The 26009-nt window shown below is 31.9% G+C and overlaps 2 protein-coding genes across 6 annotated transcripts; both read left to right on the top strand.

The window, feature by feature from the left end:
- The first annotated feature begins 3842 nt into the window (after positions 1 to 3842).
- On the top strand, positions 3843 to 24719 carry LOC115988971 (GDSL esterase/lipase EXL3-like). 4 transcript variants are annotated; one of them, XM_031112613.1, is made up of 5 exons: positions 3843 to 4163; positions 6249 to 6379; positions 6491 to 6724; positions 6967 to 7222; positions 24670 to 24719. In XM_031112613.1, exons 1-5 carry the CDS (start codon positions 3887 to 3889, stop codon positions 24678 to 24680), a joined length of 909 nt encoding a protein of 302 aa, XP_030968473.1. In that variant the 5' UTR covers positions 3843 to 3886; the 3' UTR covers positions 24681 to 24719. The 4 variants fall into 4 exon arrangements, with proteins under 4 accessions (XP_030968473.1, XP_030968472.1, XP_030968471.1 ...); XM_031112612.1 differs by lacking the exon at positions 24670 to 24719 and adding an exon at positions 8041 to 8473 and having other exon boundaries at positions 6255 to 6379; XM_031112611.1 differs by lacking the exon at positions 24670 to 24719 and adding an exon at positions 8041 to 8473 and having other exon boundaries at positions 6252 to 6379.
- On the top strand, positions 21304 to 26009 carry LOC115988970 (GDSL esterase/lipase EXL3-like). Of its 2 annotated transcripts, none has more exons than XM_031112609.1 (5): positions 21304 to 21627; positions 23757 to 23884; positions 23994 to 24227; positions 24472 to 24727; positions 25546 to 26009. In XM_031112609.1, the coding sequence occupies exons 1-5, from the start codon at positions 21351 to 21353 to the stop codon at positions 25743 to 25745; spliced, it is 1095 nt and encodes a 364-aa protein (XP_030968469.1). In that variant the 5' UTR covers positions 21304 to 21350; the 3' UTR covers positions 25746 to 26009. The 2 variants fall into 2 exon arrangements, with proteins under 2 accessions (XP_030968469.1, XP_030968468.1); XM_031112608.1 differs by having other exon boundaries at positions 23754 to 23884.

Below are 26009 nucleotides of genomic sequence, written 5' to 3'. Positions count from 1 at the left end.
TCTTCGTCATCTTCCTCCTCATCCAATAAATTTCTTCAAACACAATACACACCTAACACAAACCAAACCCATAAATCACCAAAACCAAAATAATCTCATCTCTCTCTTCGTCATCTTCCTCTTCATTCCATAAATTTCTTATTTGTAAGGAAAAAAAAAAAAAAAAAAAAGAGAAGAAGAAGATGACGCAGCAGGGGCTGTTTCTTCTTCTTTTTTCTTCTTTTCCTCTCTTTCTTTTGTCTGTCTCCAGTCTCTGTAGTTTCTCTCTTTTTGTTTACACAAACCAAAAAGTACATATGAGCACAAATCCAAACCAAAACCAAAATAATTTCCCATCTCCCTCTTCGTCATCTTCCTCCTCATCCCATAAATTTCTTCAAACACAATACACACCCAACACAAACCAAACCCATAAATCACCAAAGCCAAAATAATCTCATCTCTCTCTTCGTCATCTTCCTCTTCATTCCATAAATTTCTTATTTGTAAGGAAAAAAAAAAAAAAAAAAAAACAGAGAAGAAGACGACGCAGCAGGGCAGGGGCTGTTTCTTCTTCTTTTTTCTTCTTTTCCTCCTCTTTCTTTTGTCTGTCTCTAGTAGTTTCTCTCTTTTTGTTTTTGACATTTTGTACTCTTTTTTTATGTTTCCAAAGCCTTCACATTATGTTTACCCAAAAAAGAGCCTCCACGTGACTTGCATTGGGAAAGTAGAAAGGTTTTAATTTTAGCCTTTTTTTAGCATTTAGCCCAATGTGATGTGAAACGTGTAGTGATTGATGGTGTGTTTGGATACTATTTATTTTGTTGAAATTAAAAAGTTATTGTTTAAAGTTATTGTTTAAAAGTTAATTAAAATAGTACAATGAGACTTATAAATAGTGTCAAAAAATACAATAAGGTTCATAAATTGTAGCAAAAATAAGTTAAATAGTGAAATAATTTTAATTTTTAATCCTAACCAAACACAAATCGATGTCCAACAAATATCTTAAGTACTTTTAATTCTTATATTATTATAATATAATTATCAATGTTTACTTATTTATATAAATAAATAAGTAATTTTTGGTTAATTAATATTTTTCATTTAGTAATTGAATGTTTAGTTTTGACTATAGGATAGGGAATTTTGAGATTGTAATCCTAACGTGCAACATTCATTTTTTGTGATAAGAGTTAGATATCTATTAGTATTACGTACATTAGATATTTATTTGCTTCTTAAATATATCAAATATGACTCTCATTTTCACAAAATGTAAGGTATCATATTCACAAAACTTCACGTAACACTTTCTTTATTTGTGAAAAATTTTCAAATCCATTCCATGGGTTAGTCTTAGGTTTTAAGGCTGTGTAGCACTGTCATAAGTGATAACTTAACAGCTTTCCCGTGCATCGCACGGGTTAGCGACTAGTATATATATAAAACCGAAACCTTTGAAACTCTCATAATTTTCCACGTCAGCACAATATTTAAATAAAATGTATTTATCTCCTTCTAAATTTTGTTCTACTATGTCAGCTACTATTTGTAGTAAAGAATGTCTAAATCCAAAGTGCACCTCAAAACTGACAAAACTCAAATTTTGACTATTGATGTTCAACAATTTGTCAGGACAGGGCAAGCTTTCTATTCAGTTCTAGAGTAAAATCATAAAAAGTCAGATCGATGGACACTCTAACCTCTCTAAGCAGTTGGAACGTAAAAATAAATAATAATAAAATAAAAGAATTGCAAGCAATCTTATTCAACTTTCTTCTTTGATTTGTTTATATTGTTATTATTAATAAAATTTTAATTCAACATTTGTAGATATTTGTTTATATTGTTATTAATAAATTTTATCTTTTATGTCGAATTTTTTATTTGTTTTCATATGTGCCTGAGATTTTCTTTCTATCTTATTCTTTTGTTATGTTTAGAATTGATTTTTTTTTTTTTTTTTGAGTATTTGGGTTAATTTCCATATTTATATTGACATTGTTTTCATAGGTTTGGCTTTTGGGTTGAAATTTCTACTATTTTTTTTTTTTTTTGGTACATGGCAGATAAAGTATCTCTATTTTTTCGAAGAAAAATCAAAAGCTACAACCTATATATCTTCCAACCTAGGAAACGAAAATTTTTATTTGGTATGATATATATAAATTTGTTGAATTTGGTTTGGTTTTCAAGTAGAATTTGGGGATTTTATAAATTTTGAAGTTTTAAGTCTTGGGGTTTTTGGTATTTGCATCGCGGGAGGTTGATCTTAATTCTTCACTTTAAAAGCTTTTTATTTAGGTTCATGTGATTTTTTGTTTTCTTATTAAAAGCTATGATTTTTGGTTGATTAATTATTTGTTTGGATTCAACATAAAAGATAATGGAATTAGGTATTATAATTTTAATATTGTTCCATGTTTTAAATTGTCAATATTATTATTACTGTGAGAAAGTCATATTGCTACTCAAATTTGAAACTTGGTGTGCTTTCCTCATCATGATCTTTGTTTATATATTTGTAGTTTATATTAGTTTTTTGTGTGTGTGTGTGTCTATAACTATTGGGAGTTTTGCTTTATTGATTTAAGAATTGTAAATTACTTTGTAGGTTTCGATAACTATGCACTTGCAACTCAATAACCTTCAATGTTAGACAACTCTCTTAAACTATGAAAAAGTATAAAAGTTAAATATTTTTTCATTTAAAAAAAAAAATACTAACTAGCAAAATGCCTATTTACTTCTTGTTGGATTTTGTTTTTCAGAATCAATAGTTTTTCCGTGCATCGCACAGATTAGTAACACTATTTCGAAACCTAATTATGATTAGATTGGCATTGGGCTCTATTTCGAAACCTAATCCATATATAATATATGTTAATTTGCAATTGGCTAATGGGATGTGGTTGTTGAGATGGAGGATAGAGTTAGAACTATACATATAGATGAGGTGGGGTTCATGGTCTCCCCTAAAATTAAGATCTTCCAAAAGTATTTTTATTTAGATATATAAGATTTTGTTATCTAAAAAAAGGGAATTTTGAGGAAAAAAAAATTATACTTGGTCTTTCAAAAAGTGAATGTTTGTCCAAAACTTTCAAGGATGCTAAGTTGAATAACTATTCCCTTTTGAAAAATATCCAAATGGAGTGTACTAAAAAATTATTTGTTATAGTGAATTCTAGTTAGCTCAACTGATAAAATCTCTGATAATTAAATAAGAGATTTAAGGTTTAATCCCTGCCTGCATCAAAAACTGATTAGTGTCTTGGTTTGATAATAAAAAACATAATTATTAGAAGCAGACACCATAAATTGAAATTTTATCCAAAAAAAAAATTTCCTGTAGAAGCACTTATGTTGATCTCCTATACTTTATAGTTTATACTAACAAAAACTAAAATTCCAAAAACTATTCAACATTTAAATTGTTGATTTAATATCATATTATTAAAATCACCATACTTAAAGTATATAAGACATGTCACATTTATTTATGAGTAATATTACAGTTACAAACTATTTTACAACATTTTTATAAACTATTTATGTAGCCAACTTCTTATTGGTTTTTATTTAACCTCACTATTAACATCATTTTTTTATTTACTAATAACCACTCACCACATCAACGGTTTATAAAAAATTTTATAAAAAAATTTATATCTCTAGTATTATTCTTTATTTATTTATTTAGTTTTATGAATTAAAACACGTCACATTTAATTTCCCCTCACTGATGGAGGTTGGAGCTAGGGACATAATTAATACAAAGACAAAGGTTAGGTGGAGGATTAAAACAATAGTTCAACCTACTACTTATATCACACGCAAAGGAAACTGAACTCCCGTACGCCTTTCACTGTGAGTCAGTGAGAAAGCAAGCGTAGAAAGAAAAATGCACTCTCTCTTTGTGAACTCCCATCCTTGTTCTATATTATTGTTCAAGCTCATTTTGCTTGTTCTCTTCTACAACACCACGGCTGTCATAAAGCTACCACCAAATGAAACCTATCCTGCAATTTTTGTCTTTGGAGATTCAACAGTGGATACAGGCAACAACAACAATCGAATAACTCCATCAAGGGCTAATTACAGTCCGTATGGGAATGACTTTAAAGGAAAAGTTGCAACAGGCAGATTCAGCAACGGCAAGGTCCCATCGGACATGATAGGTATTAATTCATGATATCTCTCTCTCTCGTGGTATTATTTTCTTTTTGTTTGTTTGTATTTTTGGGAAAATCACATCATAAACCATATCTTATTTTATATATACTAAAATTATGCACAACTGTCCCCTAATGCTATGTTTGGACGTTGGGGAAAGGGGGGAGTAGAGTAGAGAGATAGAGAGTAATTCAAATACCTTATTTAGATATTTTTTTAAAAATGAGGGAGAGAGATTTGGAGGGGTTTGAACTACTTCTAACCCCTCATTTTTAATTCTCCCAAATTAGAGAGATTTGGAGAGAGAGTGGAGCATAAAAATGTTTTACCAAATAAATTACCAAATTTACCCATACCATATTAACAAAATTACAAATGAAAAGACTAATTACTCTCATCTTCCTTACTTAATTTTAAAAACATCCAAATAAGGTAGAGAATAACCATTCCTCTTTACTCTCCTCTCTACTACTCTTCTTCCCTCTACTCTCCTCTCTCTCAGAACTTCCAAACATAGGGTAAAACTTAACAATGTTACTCATCACATTATTGTAAATATATTAAAATTTGTGGTACTCACTAATGTGAACAGCACAGACAACTTTTTCTTCTCTCCTAAATGACTTTTTTTTCCCCTCTCTTGCACGAAACCCACTTTTTGTCTTCTTCTTTCTTTTTCTTTTTTCCCATCTCTCTTGCACGAACCCACACTGGTGGTCGAAGGTCTTCCTCTTCATTCTTTTTTTTTTTTATTATTAATTTATTTAGGTTTGCTGTTTTTGTGGTCTTTTTCTTTCAAATTAACTAAAACCCAGTTGAATTTAACCCCACCAACAAAACAAAATCCATAGAAATTGGGTCCGTTGGGTAATATTGTTCTAGTAACGTTGTTTGTATTTTTTAGAAATACGTGTGGGTGAAAAAGTGTATGGAAATACATGTAATATTGTTTAAACACTAAAAACTGTTGTTCAAAATACACTACCAAACACCCCTAGAACCTCAAACCCCGAAAACAAAACCCATTTGAGTTTAACCCTCGTCCACAAAACACAAACCAAATCAAACATTTAGAGCAAACAAAAGAAAGAAACAACAAAAGAAAAGCAAAGAAGCTAGGACCTGGGGTTCAGAAGGATAAAGAGCACTGACTACTGAGAGAAGGAAAGAAGAAAGGTCGAGTGAACAGGCTCATAAAATAAAATATTACTAACTATACTTTTCATGTCAGATATTTTTTACTTTTAAAAAAATACACACTAATACCAAAATACAATTATCTTTTTTCATATTTTAAAATATGTTATTTGAAATATGATATCAGACACATTTTTTACATTATGAGTACTTTAAACATGTATTTTCACAACACTTTTTAAATCACAATTTTCACACCATTTTGAACAATACTTGAACACTGCTACCGAACACCCCATAGTCACTTGAGTTATATGAGTTTCAAGTAACACCGCTAAAATGACCGAAATGCCCCTCACAATTATTGTTCATCTTAGTGGCACTATTTTTTGAATTCATATTTCTATTAATTTTCTTTTCTCTCTAGCCAAACAAGATTTTAGGAAAAAAGTGGGGATTTGTTTTGGGGTTTAGGGTGGGGGTGCATTTCAATCATTTTAGCTGGGATTAGTGGGTTCCATGCCAGTTGGTGTCATGCGCAACTCATGTGACTGTTTTTTGTCGAACTTATTTGGGAAAATGATAGGGTTTAAGTACTACAAGGTTTTGGTTTTAGAGTGCTGATTGTGCATTTTTGTAGTTTAAGGGGGTAAGAGTAAAATGTGGTATAGTTTAAGCTGGAAAAAAAAATGTAATTTTCCCCCCTTTTTTTTCTTTCCACTTTTTATACAAGTTATATTTTTGACTTACACTAAAAAACAAAATTGAAAGTTTATACAAATAAGCTATATATTTTGATAAATATTATACAAATAAGCTACTACAAATAAGTTGTTCCAAACGCACTTGAACTTTTAGACTACATAAGAGTCAAAATAGAATTTTTCATTCTTTTTATAAATTTCCTTAATCCGTGCCCAAAGTTCACTTTTTGATACCATTTCAACTTTTAGCAGCGGAATTGGAAATTAAAGAGCTTTTACCTGCATATTTGGATCCAAACCTGCAAACTCAAGACCTCATTACAGGTGTTTGCTTCGCTTCTGGTGGCTCTGGATATGATCCCTTGACACCCAAAATAGCGGTACACGCACAATACTTTTGTTCCTTTTTTTTTTTGGGTGCACTCACGGTTTGTTTGTAATATGTATTTCCCTTTTTATCATTTTTTTTGATATATTTTTTTTTATCAAAGCTAACCTGGTCGATGTCCGATCAACTTGGAATGTTAAAAGAATACATTGTGAGGCTTCAAGGAATTGTTGGAGTAAACAGGACAAACTTCATCTTAACCAGAAGTCTATATCTCATTTCATTGAGTAGCTGCGACATTGCCAATGTATATTTTGGACCTACTTCACGAAGATACAAGTACGATTTTGCTTCCTACACTGACCTTATGCTTAAGTACGCTACCAAATTCTTGAAGGTAAGGTTTCATCCTATCAATTAAATTTCAAATTTCAATGACACAACTTTCTTGGTCACACTCAAGCTCATTACTGTAGCAATAGTGTTGCTTTCCTATTCCTATTACCAAAGAACCAAAAAGAATGACATTGACAAGAATTACAAGACCTCATAATAACCATAAGTTTTTAATACCCTCATTCTAAAAATAAACTGACAAGAACAATAATAATACTTGACGTCCCTCGTTATGTTTTCAAGGAACTTTATTCACTAGGAGCACGAAGGATTGGAGTATTCGGAGCTCCGCCAATCGGATGTGTGCCATCACAAAGAACTGTTGCCGGAGGATTACACAGACAGTGTGGAGAAGGCCACAATCAGCTAGCAATGTTGTTCAATGCTAAACTGACTACCTTGTTGGATTCCCTTAACAAGGACATGCCTAATAGCAGAATGGTCTATCTTGATATTTACAACCCTCTACTTGATCTCATTGAACACCCTGAAAAGAATGGTAACTCACAAATTTTTGACACTTTTTTTTTTTTTGTCCTTGAAATATGGTATGTATACTATTTTGGACATGGCAATTATAAAACTAATTATGTGTCAAAAATGGTTTATTCAAAATTGGTTTAAAGGAAAACTTTGTCACACTCATTAATTTTTTTTTAATAATATATTTAATAGAATAAATATTTTAGTGACAAAAATGGAACCTACTCTATATTTGTTCTATTTTTGTCATTGAAATTTGAAATGAATGGTCAAAATGAAAAAACGTAAACATTTTAAATTCCTAAAACTTAACCTATATTTTAGGAACCCAAAGAATATTTTATAGAAGTTTTTTATTTATTTTTTTTTAAATCATACGTTGTTATCTTAATGACTTTGTCATCAACCATTACCAGCATCCTGTTTCACTAGCCTCTTTTGCTATTTATTTGAATTTCACAAACAATTTCTTTGAGTAACCTCAAATGAAACTATTTTGTTAAGTAGCTTCATTTGGAACTCTAGTATTTGGAAGCCAGTTCCAAATGAGGCTATTTAGCAATGTGAAGAACTCGACTCTTTGAAATTCAAGTTCCACTAAAAACTTTAAAAAAATCTCAATTTAGGTGTTTTTCTCTATGGAACTCGAGTCATTGAGACTTGAGTTACCCCTCGGAACTCGACTCTCATATACTCGAGTTCCAAATGAGACTACTTAAGTAATTGTTTTTGAAAATCAAATAAATAGCAAATAACCTCCTGTTTCACCGATTGATCTTTGCTATTTTCTTTATAAAATAATAATAATAATTTTTTTGTATATTACATATACAGGCTTTAAGATAGCGGAGAAAGGATGCTGTGGTACAGGAATAATAGAGGTAGGTCCAATATGTAACCCATTGTCTGCAATCTGTACAGATGTGAATGATTATGTTTTTTGGGATAGTTTTCATCCCACAGAAAGAGCATACAAGATCATTACTTCTCAAGTCCTCAAGAATGACGGCAATAGGCTTTTCGGACATCAGTAAAGTTAATTTCTTCTCTTTGAATTCTACCACTACAATCAATTTCAATGGTTTTGCCCTGGTCCTTCCCTCAAGTCAAGTCTGATTTTGGATTTTCATTCATACACATAATACTTGTTTTTGTTAGCTATGATCACAGATAGAATCTAAGGATCCATCTTATATGTTCTCACTTAATTTTTTTGTCAATTTCGAAAGATCTATAGTTAATGATGCTTGTTTGCAAAATGTTCCAATTGTATCACTGTTTTATTAAATAAATTCTTATTTATTAAACAAGAAGAGAGGTAGAGACTCTGATTGTGCCAATTATGCCCAGTTAATTATTTAGTCCAATTATGTAAGGCCTTTGATTAAAGCAATCAAACACAATATTCTGCTAATAGGAAACACCAGAACCAAAAGCATGCGCAATATGGTGACGTTGAGAAAACCGATGGAAAAATTATTCCAAAGGAAAAACCACTGCAACGGCTTAACTACCAATTCCAAGGAAAACAAATCAGCACAGTAGAATTGAAGTTTACAAATTGAAAATCTCTATTCTAATTTGCTATCTCATGTAAAACTTATTGAAATTCTCCAATGCAACTCTGACGGACTTTTCTTTATTATTCTTTACTATCGTACATATTGTGGATCATGTCAATGTATATATATATATATATATATATTTCATTTTTTATTATAGAATTATTCTTGGAAATGTTAATGGTATTTTATTAGCTATTATTTACTCCATTAATTTTTATTTATTAAACAAGAAGAGAGGCAGAGACTTCGATTGTGCCAATTATGTCTAGTTAATTATTTAGTCCAATTATGTAAGGCCTTTGCTTAAAGCAATCAAACACAATATTGTGCTAATAGGAATAACACCAGAACCAAAAGTGTGGGGCCCAATAATCTATGGGACAGGCCCATTTGCTCGTGGAGAGTCCGAAGGCCCAAGCCGAGGAGAGCTATGGCCCAAGCCGAGGAGAGCTATGGCGCAAGCCCGATAACATAGAGCACAAGACTGTTTTGGAATACAGCCGAGGACAGTTCAGTCCTCGGCAGATCCAAAATCTCACCGGAATAAAGGGGTAAAACTGGTATAGGACTAAACTTGAAAAGAGACCTAAAATATCTTGGGAAAGTTACCCTTATGACCCTTCCCAGATAAGACTCTGCACCTAGCAGAGCCGTATTCTTCAGCCTTATCAATCATCCCCAACAATTCTGGGATTAGACTGATGGGACAAATATCAGTCTTGTAAAGGTTGACCCTACACGTGGACGAAGGACAGTTAACGCAGACGAGTATAAAAGAAGAAAGCAAGTAAATCTAAAGGGAGGCCCCATTCCACCTCAAAAACAAAGACTCCTTGGGGGAAAACATCAGGAGAACACCTGCATATCACAGAAAAACCCACCGTCGGGGAACCGGGGTAAGACTTTAATGACCCTCAGATCAAGTCCGAGGAGTCCAACCCCATATGATGCGACCCTGCAGAGCTTAAATATTCAAACCCAACTCCTCTTGCTATATGAATTCCTCTAAAATCAAGACCGGAGCATCGCCCCGTGACCAACGGCTAGTTTTTCAAGCCCACTCTCTGCAAATCATATTGTGAGGGATCTTTCATGCGCGAGCCCAACATCCTTATTGGGCCGCCAAAGAATCGTGTCCTTACAAAAAGCATGCGCATTATGGTGACGTTGAGAAAATCGATGGAAAAATTATTCCAAAGGAAAAAGCACTGAGACAGCTTAACTACCAATTCCAAGAAAAACAAATCAGCACAATAGAATTAAAGTTTACAAATTGAAAAACTCTATTCTAATTTGCTATCTCATTTAAAACTTATTGACATTATCCAATGCAACTCTGAAACCACGGACTGTTCTTTATTATTCTTTACTATGGTACATACTGTAGATCATGTCAACATATATATATATAAATATATATATATATTTTAATTATAGAATTATTCTTGGAAATGTTAACGGTATTTTATTAGCTATTATTTACTCCATTAATTTTTATTTATTAAACAAGAAGAGAGGCAAAGACTCCGATTGTGCCAATTATGTCCAGTTAATTAGTCCAATTATGTAAGGCCTTTGATTAAAACAATCAAACACAATAGTGTGCTAATAGGAATAACATTAGAACCAAAATCATGCGCAATATGGTGACACTAAGAAAACCGATGGAAAAATTATTCCAAAGAAAAAACCACTGTGACGGCTTAACTACCAATTCCAAGGAAAACAAATCAGCACAGTAGAATTGAAGTTTACAAATTGAAAAACTCTATTCTAATTTGCTATCTCATGTAAAACTTATTGACATTATCCAATGCAACTCTGAATCCATGGACTTTTCTTTATTATTCTTTACTATGGTACATACTGTGGATCATGTCAATGTATATATATATATTTTTTTTTCTTTTTTTATTATAGAATTATTCTTAGAAATTAATGTTAATGGTATTTTTTTTTTTTTTTGAAAAAAATGTTAATGGTATTTTATTAGCTATTATTTACTCCATTAATTTTTGGAGATAATTATGACTCTTTTTAGTAAGGTAAAAACTTGTTCTAGACAATGTGTGTAACTGTGACTTATAAATGTCATTTAAAGTCACGTATTAAGGTTATAAAAAAACATTGTGTAAAACAAACAATATCCTTTAATACGGTCTTGCACGCTGCTTTTGTCAAGTGATTGACTCAAACAGTTTGAGTTTGGAGCATGATAGATCTCATCTACTTCTATACAATAAATAGACAATTGATGTGCAACTTTTCTCAAGTCATTGACTCATACAGCTGAGTTTGGAGCATGATAGATCTACTTCTAAACAATAAATAGACAATTGAGAATATATTAGACATTCTCTCCTACATCCAAATTTCATATCTCAGATTCTCAATACCTTACATTAGGAAAAAATTGGCCTTTGTCCTTTTTAAAAAACAATCCAGCATTTTACCCCATTTCCCAAATTATTTAGGGAAATGCCCCTTTTTTAAAACTCGACTTTCTCAAAATATAGTTTAAGTCCTATAGTGGCGTTTTAAGGAGCTTATAGTAACGTTTTAATGAGCCTATAGTGGCGTTTTGTAACTCGAGCTCCATGAACTCGAGTTATAGGTTAAAAAAGGGAAAAACTTGCATTGAACTCAAGTTCATGAAGATCAAGTTATAAAATGCCACTATAGATCCTTAAAACGTCACTATAGTCCTCCAGAAATTTTTTTTTTCTTTTAAACTCGATTTTGAGAAAGTCGAGTTTCAAAAGAGGGGCATTTTTCTAATTAGTTTGAGAAATGGGGCAAAATGCTGGATTGATTTTTTAAAAAGGGCAAAGGCCAATTTTGTCCCCTTACATTATAAACCAAATTGCTCATCAAAATTACCTACAAAACAACTACAATCAAATCCTGAAACAAACACCCTTCACCAAAAAAAAAAAAAAAAAAGCAAGAGGAGATAACCAAATCTATAGTAGAATAACTCGTACACACACCCTTCGATAGTAAATTTCAAACTTAAACCCATTATATTAAATTGGCTCTTCATCAGATAAAGGAGTGGTGGTAGCGACCAAAAGAAAAGAGGTGGTTGTGCCAAAGGAGAGAAGAGAGAAAGATTGAAAAAATTGAAAAGGGAAAGAAAACCTAAATTTAATACTAAAAATGGGTTCATTATAGGAACTTGATCCAAAATTGTAATGGCAACTGACAAAAGGATTAAATTGGCTGTGTCTGTAAACTTGGGGACCAAACTAAAACTTTAAGAACGAAAATAATTGTCAAAAATACTAACCTCTGTAAACTCCAAAGAACCAAATTGTATTTCAATCATTTTTTTTTTTTTTTTTTTAACTACAATTTACAAAGTCTCAACCTTTTCCTAAATTATTATTGTACGCCTCTCATGAGATTATTTGTTCAAGTGATAGTAGTTATAGAACATTGATATATAGTGGTCAGATTCAATGTATTCCAAATACTCACCAATATATCAATTAGAAATCTTCACTTCTATGATTAAGACAGTCATCATGATTGATATGTCATAAACTGAAAAGATGAAATGTCCAATTTCATTGCACACTGCAAACTAAGATTTATGAGTTTATAATTAATTGAAATTTATATCTTCTATAGGCAAATCACATTCCATACTTAAATCACATACAATCATCTCATAGACTATTCATCAAATGAATGATGTCTAATGTTCATATAATTCACATAAAATAAAATATTTTTATTAATGAAAGAATGTGTTTAGATACAAATCCCAACAAATAAATTATTAATATGAGCCCAAACCCATCTCATATTTAAAATAAAATAAAATAAAATGATTAAGTTCTGAACTTTTTAATATTTGACTTGATTTGGTGTGCAATTTGACACAATTATAAGCTGATATAAGGGATCTTTTTGTTTGTTTATTTTTTTGTGAGTCCCACAAGAAAGAAGCTTTTTTTCTTTTTTCTTTTTTCTTTTGGTTTGGTTAACTTATTGCTTAACCAGCTAGGTACTATTGCTCATCCCCACACTAACATTTTGGTCAAAAAGTCAGGTTCAATTAACTATTTGCGAGTCTCACTCTATGGTTTTTCCTCAAAACGTCAGGTCTTTTTTGTCACAAAAGGAAAAAAAAAATATTAAATAAGTTATTTCCAAATGAATACCGGGTCTATTTATTGTTGGACTCAAGTCATCTTGGGCCACAGCCCAAAAATGTAAAAAATAAACAGAAAGAAAGATGGTCAGGGATGAAGGGATTCACAAAATTTCACACCTGTCTCAAAGCCCAAAATTATTATTATTATTTTTTGTTGTTATTATTATTATTATTATTATTATTATTATGTCTAAATTTTCTTGGGAAAACATATAATAACTGTGTGATCATTCCGCTTACCTCATAAATCAAATCAATACTTGATTATTATTAAGAGAAAAATAGCTCAAAAGACACAACTCTTCTGATGGTGGAGCAATGGGTAGTCTGAAAGTAGGTGAGGGTCTATATAAGCCTCCACCACTCCTACAAGCAACGATGTTCAAATCCAATACCAATACCATTACCATTACCAAAACCATAACCATAACCAAATCCCCTACCTAGGGACGGACCCAAGGGGGGCGCCCAAGCCCACCCCACCCCCCCACCCCACCACCCCGCGCGCGGCCCAAAAAAAAAATTTTGGGCCCCTCTAGCCCAAATAAAAAAAAAGTAAAATTTTTTTATTGGTTACATATTTTTTTTCAAGAGTTGTGTCTCCCTCTTCCAAAAACTTAGACCCCCTCCCTTTTAATTAGCCTAGCCCAACTAACAACTATCAAACTCAAAAACTTAACCAAAAAAAAACCTTTAAAATAAAATAATCCTAGTCAGCCCAGTATTAGAGTACTAGTTTTATATAATATCTCTTATTTTACAACAGTAAGACAATTATCATTTTTATTGAGAAACAAACGCAAGAGGAATGAATGAGTTTTTAACTCAAAAGCACACCATTTTTTTAATGTAAGAGTTCATTTTTTTACCTACATGTCATATATTATTATTATTATTATTATTATTATTATTATTTTGTCTAGAGTTTATTGGGAAAACATATAACAACTATGTGATCGTTCCGCTTACCTCATAAATCAAATCAATACTTGATTATTATTAAGAGAAAAAGAGCTCAAAAGACAACGCTCCTGGCAGAGGAGCAATGGGTCGCCTGAGAGCGGGTGGGAGTCTATATAAGCCTCCACCACTCCTACAAGCAGCAAGGTTCAAATCCAATACCAAGACCATTACCGAAACTATATCCCCTGCCCAGGGACGGACTCCAAGGGGGGGGGGGGGGCGCTCCCTCCAGCCCAAAGAAAAAAAAATTATTTGTTATATATATATATTTTTTTTCTAGAGTTGCTTCTTCCTCTTCCAAAAACTTAGGCCCCCCTCACTTTAATTTAGCCTAGCCCAACTAGCAACTACCAAACTCAAAAACTTAACAAAAACAAAACTTTAAAATGAAAATAAAATATCCTTGTCAACTCAATATTAGAATACTAGCATCAGATGTTTTAAATGCTAAATATTTAGTATTTAGAAAATAAAATTACAAAAAAACTACTATATGAGACCTTTCAAATGCTATATTAAAGTAGCAAAAGTAAGTTTCGGTTTGCGATTTTTTTTTTCTTTTTTTTTTTGCCACAACTAATGATCTTATAAAACAATATTATTTTGTGTTTTTTTGTCGTTGTTGGTAGATGATTGTATCTTAATGTATTAAGAAACAATGATTTTGTGTATTTATATTGATTGAGTTAATACCATATGAATGCCTATTTGGGTTTTTTTTTTTTTTTTTTTTTACTTCAACCCCCCTTAACTTGAAATCCTAGGTTCACCCCTGCCCCTTCCTCTCGTACAAGAAAAAATTAAGTATTTACAAGAGAAAGAAACAGAAACAAGAAGAGGAAGACGAAGAGGGGAACGATGACATGACAATGACAAGATCCATTGGGGAAGAGATGGAAGAGGAGACTAACAACAACAACGACGACGACGACGTCATTACAGTGGCAGTGGGGCCCACCACCGATGACATGTCCGGAGAAGATATGGGCCCACTCTCACTACTCCGAAAGTTTCCAAAAAAATCCTCTACCAATAGCAATCTCAACCAACTCACTCCGGTGACACATGAAGACAGCAGAGTCATTGAAGAAGCTAATAGTTTCAGAGCTTTCATTGTGGTCTGGGGACGTGGAAACGATGGTGGCATCGACAAACAGGACTTTTAAACCTTGGATTGGCTTCAACGAGATTGCACTGAATTTTACGACGCCGTTAGGTCTCTCCTCTCTCGCTGCGCTCAACTCTCCTCCTTAGAGACCGAGCTCCAAACCCACCAAAACGAAGAAGAACCCGACACCGGCAATTTTCAAGCTCGATTGAAAGAAGCGCTGGCTAGATCCAAAGTTAAGTATAAGAAAGCCATAGAGTGGGTTAGTGGTTTGAAGAGTCGGGTTTCAAAGATCCAAGAGGTGCTGCAAAAGCTCGGGCATGAATCAGAGCGAGAAGTGGGGGTGCTTTTATGTGTGTGTGTGTGTGTGTGTTCTATCTGTTTTGGTTTATGATTGCAGGATGCTAATGGAGCGAGAATGGACCGTTTGTCCTCGGCTTGACTGTCAAGCTAAAGGGTGTGCCAATGTACTGGCAAATAAGGGGGAGACCAACCAAGCAGAGTTCAAGAATATGACCACTTTCCCAGTGGCGGCTCTAAGAATTTTGTTTAGGGAGGTCATTACAAAATTTTAATAAAAAGAGAACTTGAATATATCGAGTTATTAAAAAAAAATACATAAAGTTTTACAATTTTATTCTACAAATTTTCAAATTTTGAATGTTACATGATAGTTCATTATGAATATCTATTGCCAATATGGGTAGCTACGAGTCTATAATCATTTTATTTTGTTAAGTTTGTCTAACATTTTTATCTTTATACAGTTGTTATTATCTATTTGACTTTGTTTTCGTAAAAATATTTTAGACTAAATGAATCTCAACTCATTGGCTCCATATTAATTATTGACGCACACAACCACACTTATTCATACATAAATTATACACTATATGTCTACTTAACCAATTAAATACTTGAGCAATCATTAACTTTACAATTGTTTTCTTGAATTTTACTAACTTTATTACAAAAAGTTATTATAATAAGACAACAATACACACACATGTAAAAAAACCTTCTCTATTTCTTAATTATTAAATTATATAAAGTTATATTATATTTATATTGTACATACAAACATCCACACACATCATAATTTACACAAATACGTAACATTATAACAAAAAGTAATGTATGCACTTACACACACATAATATAAATTTATAAAAAAGAATTACACTTACAATTCACAAACACTTACTCTTTATTTGGTTTCTCAAAAAAAAAAAAATTACTCTTTATTCTTAAAGTTGAAAATACTTGCAATAAAGATGTGCAAAAAATATATATTTAAAAATAAATTAAAGTATTAAGCTAACCAAAAAAAAAATTATATATATAGTTTTTTCTTTTGAAGTCAGGGGGTTCATTTGAACCCCCTGAATATGCTTTAGCACTGCCCCTGCACTTTCCATCTTTTGTATATCAACGTTATGTATGGGGATCTAAGACAAATAGGGAGTTGGGGACTACTGGAGAATGTCTATGAGCTAAGCACTTTTGCATGTACTCACTATGAATAACTATATTCTCCCTTTCTACCAAAAAAAATGTTAAGGACATATTTTTATGTGATTGGCATATCCTTTGACAAAACGCATTTTACTTGTATTTGGGTAAATCTAAGAAGGTTCAAGATGATCATTACTAGTGGTTAAATTGAAGACATGAAGATTACTCAAGAACTGCTCAAGAAAAGTGCAAACTGTAGGTCTCAATACCTCCTCGACAGAAGCTTGATCTATTGAGATTCATTAAAGCTCGATAGATGTCTTGATCTATCAAGCTTATAGGATTCAGACTATAGCCAGCAACATTTTTATTCTAAAAGGCTATTTGTTTATGGGTTTGTATAATCCTTATTGGACTAGGAAAACCTAAGGTTTGTGTAAACCTATTTGGAATAGGAAAGCCCATTAAGCTCCTATTTAAGGGAGGTAGAAAAAGAAAAACCCTAACCCTAGAAAGCTTCATAAGGTTTTCTTTTTGAAACCCTAGCCTCCCCCTACAGAAGAAAGAGTTCTTACTGCGTTTCTTGTACGTCTTTGGGTTCCGTAACCAAACAAAGTCTCTTGCACCAACATTGAAGATCTTATTGGTGTTTCTATGTGAAACTGCTGCAAATCAACTACAACAATCAAAGGGTTGCTGTGGAGTTAGTCACTTACTTGGATTCATGCAAAGGAGTAAGCCGCGTACTGGGATCCGCGCATCAAATTGGTTAGATACGTACTGGAAGCCGTGCATCAAAAGGAGAGATTGTCACTACAAAACAAGTCAAATTGGGTATTGGGGTAAGGGTTCAACTGTAGGTTGGTATAAGGTACTTGTAACCGCTTGTTGTGATAATAGTGGAATTTCGGGAGTGGTGACCTAAAAATCACCCGATGGGGTTTTTGCCGTGTAGGTTTTCCCCATTCGTAAACAAATCACCGTGTAAATTTATTTTCCGCTGCATATTTAGTTATTTGATGATTTATTTGTGTTACCACGCTCATTGCATGTAATCGAATCTAATTAATTTCACTTGGCTAAATTAATTGGTTAATTTATCACAAGGGGTCAATATTTTTTTGGCCTATCAAAAAATATAAGGACTTTGTACTAAAAAGTTCCTCAATGCAATCACAATTTCACATATCAATTATCCACACCTAGGAGGCTGGGGTTCTGAGTGTCCCTAATAGTACCACCCTCTTTGGGGTCTGGTGTCTAGGTTCGACCTTCATCTTCCCCCATCCCTGTATACCAAGGATATAAATAAATTAAAGGCTACTCTCTAAACCCTAGTGTCTGTAGAAAACGTGCCTACCTGTGGGTGAGGCTATTTCCTCCTATCACTCTTCTCCTTTTCTTCATAGGAAAAAGCAGATTCGTTAGTAGTACTTGGAGTATTGGAGATGGAGAACATGTTAGTGATGTGGAGAAAGTTTTCTTTGTTTGAGAGTGAAGGGTTAAATCCAGGGCCCTAAACTAGATGGAAGTGCTTGGGTAACTCAAGAAACGCAGGAGTAGGAGGGCTACTGAGAGATTGGCTAGGTTTATGGATCAAGGGATTTTCTCTTAATATAGGCACTACCACAAGAGTCTAGGCGTTTTATACATGGATTAATCTTGGCTTGGTGTGTGTATATATACATACACACACTAATAACAAGATTTCTACTCATATATTCTTACACAAATTTTTCAACTCACTAAAACACCTAGATTAATCCATGTATAAAACCCATGTACTAATAACTTTTTAAAAAATCAAGTAGAGAAAAATCCTATAAAAAAAATAAAAAATAAAAAATGAAAAGCCTCATTGCACGTGCGAAGCGCGTGTGATGAGGCTAGTTTTATATATTATCTCTTATTTTACAACAATAAGACAATTATCATTTTTATTGAGAAACAAACTCAAGAGGAGTGAATGAATTTTTAACTCAAAAGAACACCATTTTTTTAAGGTAAGAGTTAGTTTTTTTTATCTACGTATTATTGAGTGAATGAATTTTTAACTCAAAAGAACACCATTTTTTTAAGGTAAGAGTTAGTTTTTTTTATCTACGTATTATTATTATTATTATTATTATTATTATTATATATAACCGAAACCTCTGAAACTCTCACAATTTTTCACATCAGTATAATATTTAAATAATTTTTTTTTTTTAGTTCAAACTTTACAAAGAGTGAGACCCTATCTCTCTAACAAGTCCAACTTAAACTCAAATTTATCATTATCATTTTTTAAAAAAATTATTTTTGTTTAATCAAAACTTAACATAGAGCGAAACTCTATCTCTCTAATAAGTCCAATTTAAACTCAAACTCAAACGCTGTTAATCTATATAAAAACAAATATTATGATAGGACTTAAAAAAAAATAATAAAAATAAAAAATAAAAAAGACTCACATTCAATAATCATTTTGCGGCACATTATATTTATCTCCTTCTAAATTTTGTTCTACTATGTCAGCTACTATTTGTAGTAAAGAATGTCTAAATCCAAAGTGCACCTCAAAACTGACAAAACTCAAATTTTGACTATTGATGTTCAACAATTTGTCAGGACAGGGCAAGCATTCTATTCAGTTCTAGAGTAAAATCATAAAAAATCAGATCGATGGACACTCTAATCTCTCTAAGCAGTTGGAACGTAAAAATAAATAATAATAATAATAAATAAATAAATAAAATTGTAAGCAATCTTATTCAACTTTCTTCTTTGATTTGTTTATATTTTTATTATTAATAAAATTTTAATTCAACATTTGTGGATATTGTTATTAATGAATTTTATCTTTTATGTCGAATTTTTTATTTGCTTTCATATGTGCCTGAGATTTTCTTTCTATCTTATTCTTTTGTTATGTTTAGAATTGATTTTTTTTTTTTTTTTGAGTATTTGGGTTAATTTCCATATTTATATTGACAATGTTTTCATGGGTTTGGCTTTTGGGTTGAAATTTCTACTTTTTTTTTTTTTTTTTTTTTGTACATGGTAGATAAAGTATCTCTATTTTTTCGAAGAAAAATCAAAAGCTACAGCCTATATATCTTCCAGCCTACGAAACGAAAAATTTTATTTGGTATGATATATATAAATTTGTTGAATTTGGTTTGGTTTTCAAGTAGAATTTGGGGATTTTATAAATTTTGAAGTTTTAAGTCTTGGGGTTTTTGGTATTTGCATCTCAGGAGGTTGATCTTAATTCTTCACTTTAAACGCTTCTTATTTTACGTTCATGTGATTTTTTGTTTTCTTATTAAAAGCTATGATTTTTGGTTGATTAATTATTTGTTTGGATTCAACATAAAAGATAATAGAATTAAGTATTACAATTTTGATATTGTTCCATGTTTTAAATTGTCAATATTATTGTTACTGCGAGAAAGTCATATTGCTACTCAAATTTGAAACTTGGTGTACTTTCCACATATCATGATCTTTGTTTATATATTTGTAGTTTATATTAGTTTTGTGTGTGTGTGTGTGTGTATATAACTATTGGGAGTTTTGCTTTATTGATTTAAGAATTGTAAATTACTTTGTAGGTTTCGGTAACTATGCACTTGCAACTCAATAACCTTCAATGTTAGACAACTCTCTTAAACTATGAAAAAGTATAAAAGTTAAATATTTTTTCATTTAAAAAAAAATACTAACTAGCAAAATGCCTATTTACTTCTTGTTGGATTTTGTTTTTCAGAATCAATAGTTTTTCCGTGCATCGCACAGATTAGTAACACTATTTCGAAACCTAATTATGATTAGACTGGCATTGGGCTCTATTTCGAAACCTAATCCATATATAATATATGTTAATTTGCAATTGGCTAATGGGATGTGGTTGTTGAGATGGAGGATAGAGTTAGAACTATACATATAGATGAGGTGGGGTTCATGGTCTCCCCTAAAATTAAGATCTTCCAGAAGTATTTTTATTTAGATATATAAGATTTTGTTATCTAAAAAAAGGGAATTTTGAGGAAAAAAAAAATTATACTTGGTCTTTCAAAAAGTGAATGTTTGTCCAAAACTTTCAAGGATGCTAAGTTGAATAACTATTCCCTTTTGAAAAATATCCAAATGGAGTGTACTAAAAAAATATTTGTTATAGTGAATTTTAGTTAGCTCAATTGATAAAATCTCTGATAATTGAATAAGAGATTTAAAGTTTAATCCCTGCCACCATCAAAAACTGATTAGTGTTTTGGTCTGATAATAAAAAACATAATTATTAGAAGCAGACACCATAAATTGAAATTTTATCCAAAAAAAAATTTCCTGTAGAAGCACTTATGTCGATCTCCTATACTTTATAGTTTATACTAACAAAAACTAAAATTCCAAAAACTATTCAACATTTAAATTGTTGATTTAAAATCATATTATTAAAATCACCATACTTAAAGTATATAAGACATGTCACATTTATTTATGAGTAATGTTACAGTCACAAACTATTTTTCAACATTTTTATAAATTGTTTATATAGTCAACTTCTTATTGGTTTTTATTTAACCTCACCATTAACATTATTTTTTTATTTACTAATAATCACTCACCACATCAGCAATTTGTAAAAAATTTTATAAAAAATTTTATATCTCTAACATCATTCTTTATTTATTTATTTATTTATTTAGTTTTATGAATTAAGACACGTCACATTTAATTTCCCCTAGTGTTGGAGGTTGGAGCTAGGGACATAATTAATACAAAGACAAAGGTTAGGTGGAGGATTAAAACAATAGTTCAACCTACTACTTATATCACACGCAAAGGAAACTGAACTCCCGTACGCCTTTCACTGTGAGTCTGTGAGAAAGCAAGCGTAGAAAGAAAAATGCACTCTCTCTTTGTGAACTCCCATCCTTGTTCTATATTATTGTTCAATCTCATTTTGCTTGTTCTCTTCTACAACACCACGGCTGTCATAAAGCTACCACCAAATGAAACCTATCCTGCAATTTTTGTCTTTGGAGATTCGACAGTGGATACAGGCAACAACAACAATCGAATAACTCCAACTAGGGCTAATTACAGTCCGTATGGGTATGACTTTAAAGGAAAAGTTGCAACAGGCAGATTCAGCAACGGCAAGGTCCCATCGGACATGATAGGTATTAATTCATGATATCTCTCTCTCTCGTGGTATTATTTTCTTTTTGTTTGTTTGTATTTTTGGGAAAATCACATCATAAACCATATCTTATTTTATATATACTAAAATAATGCACAACTGTCCCCTAATGCTATGTTTGGATGTTGGGGGAAGGGGGAGTAGAATAGAGGGAGGGAGAGTAATTTAAATACCTTATTTGGATATTTTTTAAAGAATGAGGGAGAGGGATTTGGAGGGATTTGAACTACTTTTAATCCCTCATTTTTAATTCCCCCAAATTAGAGAGATTTGGAAAGAGAGTGGAGCATAAAAATGCTTTACCAAATAAATTATCAAATTTACCCTTACCATATTAACAAAATTACAAATGAAAAGACTAATTATTCCCATATCCCTTACTTAATTTTAAAAACATCCAAATAAGATAGAGGATAATCATTTCTCTCTACTCTCATCTCCACTACTCTTCTTCCCTCTACTCTCTTCTCTCTCAAAACTTCCAAACATAGGGTAAAACTTAACAATGTTACTCATCACATTATTGTAAATATATTAAAATTTGTGGTACTCACTGATGTGAACAGCACAGACAACTTTTTCTTCTCTCTTAAATGACTTTTTTTTCCCTCTCTTGCACGAAACCCACTTTTTGTCTTCTTCTTTCTTTTTCTTTTTTTTTTTCTTTTTTTTTTTCCTATCTCTCTTGCACGAACCCACACTGGTGGTCGAAGGTCTTCTTCATTCTTTTTTTATTTTATTTTATTTATTTATTTGGGTTTGCTGTTTTGGTGGTCTTTTTCTTTCAAATTAACTAAAACCCAGTTGAATTTAACCCCACCAACAAAACAAAATCCATAGAAATAGGGTCTATTGGGTAATATTGTTCTAGTAACATTGTTTGTATTTTTTAGAAATACGTGTGGATGAAAAAGTGTATAGAAATACAGGGAATATTGTTTAAACACTAAAAACTGTTGTTCAAAATACACTACCAAACACCCCCAGAACCTCAAACCCCAAAAACAAAACCCATTTAAGTTTAACCTTCGTCCACAAAACACAAACCAAATCAAACATTTAGAGCAAACAAAAGAAAGAAACAACAAAAGAAAAGCAAAGAAGCTAGGACCTGGGGTTCAGAAGGACAAAGAGCACTAACTACTGAGAGAAGGAAAAAAGAAAGGTCGAGTGAACAGGCTCATAAAATAAAATAGTACTAACTATACTTTTCTTGTCAGATATTTTTTACTTTTAAAAAAATACACACTAATACCAAAATTCAATTATCTTTTTTCATATTTTAAAATATGTTATTGAAATATGATATCAGACACATTTTTTACATTATGAGTACTTTAAATATGTATTTTCACAACACTTTTTAAACCACAATTTTCACATCATTTTGAACAATACTTGAACACTGCTACCAAACACCCCATAGTCACTTGAGTTATATGAGTTTCAAGTAACACCGCTAAAATAGAACCCTCTAAGCTTACCTAGAATGACCGAAATGCCCCTCACAATTATTGTTCATTTTAGTGGCACTGTTTTTTGAATTCATATTTCTATTAATTTTCTTTTCTCTCTAGCCAAACAAGATTTTAGGAAAAAAGTGGGGATTTGTTTTGGGTTTTATGGGGGGGGGGGGGTGCATTTCAATCATTTTAGCTGGGATTAGTGGGTTCCATGCCAGTTGGTGTCATGCGCAACTCATGTGACTGTTTTTTGTCGAACTTATTTGGGAAAGTGATAGGGTTTAAGTACTACAAGGTTTTGGTTTTAGAGTGCTGATTGTGCATTTTTGTAGTTTAAGGGGGTAAGTGTAAAATGTGGTATAGTTTAAGCTGGAAAAAAATGTAATTTTCCCCCCTTTTTTTTCTTTCTACTTTTTATATAAGTTATATTTTTGACTTACACCAAAAAACAAAATTGAAAGTTTATACAAATAAGCTATATATTTTGATAAATATTATACAAACAAGCTACTACAAATAAGTTGTTCCAAACGCACTTGAACTTTTAGAATACATAAGAGTCAAAATAGAATTTTTCATTCTTTTTATAAATTTCCTTAATCCGTGCCCAAAGTTCACTTTTTTATTCCATTTCAACTTTTAGCAGCGGAATTGGAAATTAAAGAGCTTTTACCTGCATATTTGGATCCAAGCCTGCAAACTCAAGACCTCATTACAGGTGTTTGCTTCGCTTCTGGTGGCTCTGGATATGATCCCTTGACACCCAAAATAGCGGTACATGCACAATACTTTTGTTTCTTTTTTTTTGGGTGCACTCACGGTTTGTTTGTAATATGTATTTCCCTTTTTATCATTTTTTTTGATATATATTTTTTTATCAAAGTTAACCTGGTCGATGTCCGATCAACTTGGAATGTTGAAAGAATACATTGTGAGGCTTCAAGGAATTGTTGGAGTAAACAGGACAAACTTCATCTTAACCAGAAGTCTATATCTCATTTCATTGAGTAGCTGCGACATTGCCAATGTATATTTTGGACCTACTTCACGAAGATACAAGTACGATTTTGCTTCCTACACTGACCTTATGCTTAAGTACGCTACCAAATTCTTGAAGGTAAGGTTTCATCCTATCAATTAAATTTCAAATTTCAATGACACAACTTTCTTGGTCACACTCAAGCTCATTACTGTAGCAATAGTGTTGCTTTCCTATTCCTATTACCAAAGAACCAAAAAGGAATGACATTGACAAGAATAACAAGACCTCATAATAACCATAAGTTTTCAATACCCTCGTTTCTAAAAATAAACTGACAAGAACAATAATAATACTTGACGTCCCTCGTTATGTTTTCAAGGAACTTTATTCACTAGGAGCACGAAGGATTGGAGTATTCGGAGCTCCGCCAATCGGATGTGTGCCATCACAAAGAACTGTTGCCGGAGGATTACACAGACAGTGTGGAGAAGGCCACAATCAGCTAGCAATGTTGTTCAATGCTAAACTGACTACCTTGTTGGATTCCCTTAACAAGGACATGCCTAATAGCAGAATGGTCTATCTTGATATTTACAACCCTCTACTTGATCTCATTGAACACCCTGAAAAGAATGGTAACTCACAAATTTTTGACACTTTTTTTTTTTTTGTCCTTGAAATATGGTATGTATACTATTTTGGACATGGCAATTATAAAACTAATTATGTGTCAAAAATGGTTTATTCAAAATTGGTTTAAAGGAAAACTTTGTCACACTCATTAATTTTTTTTTAATAATATATTTAATAGAATAAATATTTTAGTGACAAAAATGGAACCTACTCTATATTTGTTCTATTTTTGTCATTGAAATTTGAAATGAATGGTCAAAATGAAAAAACGTAAACATTTTAAATTCCTAAAACTTAACCTATATTTTAGGAACCCAAAGAATATTTTATAGAAGTTTTTTATTTATTTTTTTTTAAATCATACGTTGTTATCTTAATGACTTTGTCATCAACCATTACCAGCATCCTGTTTCACTAGCCTCTTTTGCTATTTATTTGAATTTCACAAACAATTTCTTTGAGTAACCTCAAATGAAACTATTTTGTTAAGTAGCTTCATTTGGAACTCTAGTATTTGGAAGCCAGTTCCAAATGAGGCTATTTAGCAATGTGAAGAACTCGACTCTTTGAAATTCAAGTTCCACTAAAAACTTTAAAAAAATCTCAATTTAGGTGTTTTTCTCTATGGAACTCGAGTCATTGAGACTTGAGTTACCCCTCGGAACTCGACTCTCATATACTCGAGTTCCAAATGAGACTACTTAAGTAATTGTTTTTGAAAATCAAATAAATAGCAAATAACCTCCTGTTTCACCGATTGATCTTTGCTATTTTCTTTATAAAATAATAATAATAATTTTTTTGTATATTACATATACAGGCTTTAAGATAGCGGAGAAAGGATGCTGTGGTACAGGAATAATAGAGGTAGGTCCAATATGTAACCCATTGTCTACAATCTGTACAGATGTGAATGATTATGTTTTTTGGGATAGTTTTCATCCCACAGAAAGAGCATACAAGATCATTACTTCTCAAGTCCTCAAGAATGACGGCAATAGGCTTTTCGGACATCAGTAAAGTTAATTTCTTCTCTTTGAATTCTACCACTACAATCAATTTCAATGGTTTTGCCCTGGTCCTTCCCTCAAGTCAAGTCTGATTTTGGATTTTCATTCATACACATAATACTTGTTTATGTCAGCTATGATCACAGATAGAATCTAAGGATCCATCTTATATGTTCTCACTTAATAATATTTGTCAATTTCGAAAGATCTATAGTTAATGATGCTTGTCTGCAAAATGTTCCAATTGTATCACTGTTTTATTGAATAAATTCTT

This window comes from Quercus lobata, chromosome 5, assembly GCF_001633185.2.
Source record: "Quercus lobata isolate SW786 chromosome 5, ValleyOak3.0 Primary Assembly, whole genome shotgun sequence".
NCBI lineage: Eukaryota > Viridiplantae > Streptophyta > Magnoliopsida > Fagales > Fagaceae > Quercus > Quercus lobata.
This window is presented reverse-complemented; position numbering and strand designations above follow the sequence as displayed.

What these genes read in the sequence shown, in the direction of transcription:
- LOC115988971 (XM_031112610.1), top strand. Translation starts at nt 3,887, where the DNA reads ATGCACTCTCTCTTTGTGAACTCCCATCCTTGTTCTATATTATTGTTC. An exon ending in CCTTGACACCCAAAATAGCG is followed by an intron (nt 6,380 to 6,490) that starts GTACACGCACAA and finishes TTTTTATCAAAG; the next exon opens with CTAACCTGGTCGATGTCCGA. An exon ending in ACGCTACCAAATTCTTGAAG is followed by an intron (nt 6,725 to 6,966) that starts GTAAGGTTTCAT and finishes TATGTTTTCAAG; the next exon opens with GAACTTTATTCACTAGGAGC.
- LOC115988970 (XM_031112608.1), top strand. Translation starts at nt 21,351, where the DNA reads ATGCACTCTCTCTTTGTGAACTCCCATCCTTGTTCTATATTATTGTTC. An exon ending in CCTTGACACCCAAAATAGCG is followed by an intron (nt 23,885 to 23,993) that starts GTACATGCACAA and finishes TTTTTATCAAAG; the next exon opens with TTAACCTGGTCGATGTCCGA. An exon ending in TGAACACCCTGAAAAGAATG is followed by an intron (nt 24,728 to 25,545) that starts GTAACTCACAAA and finishes TTACATATACAG; the next exon opens with GCTTTAAGATAGCGGAGAAA.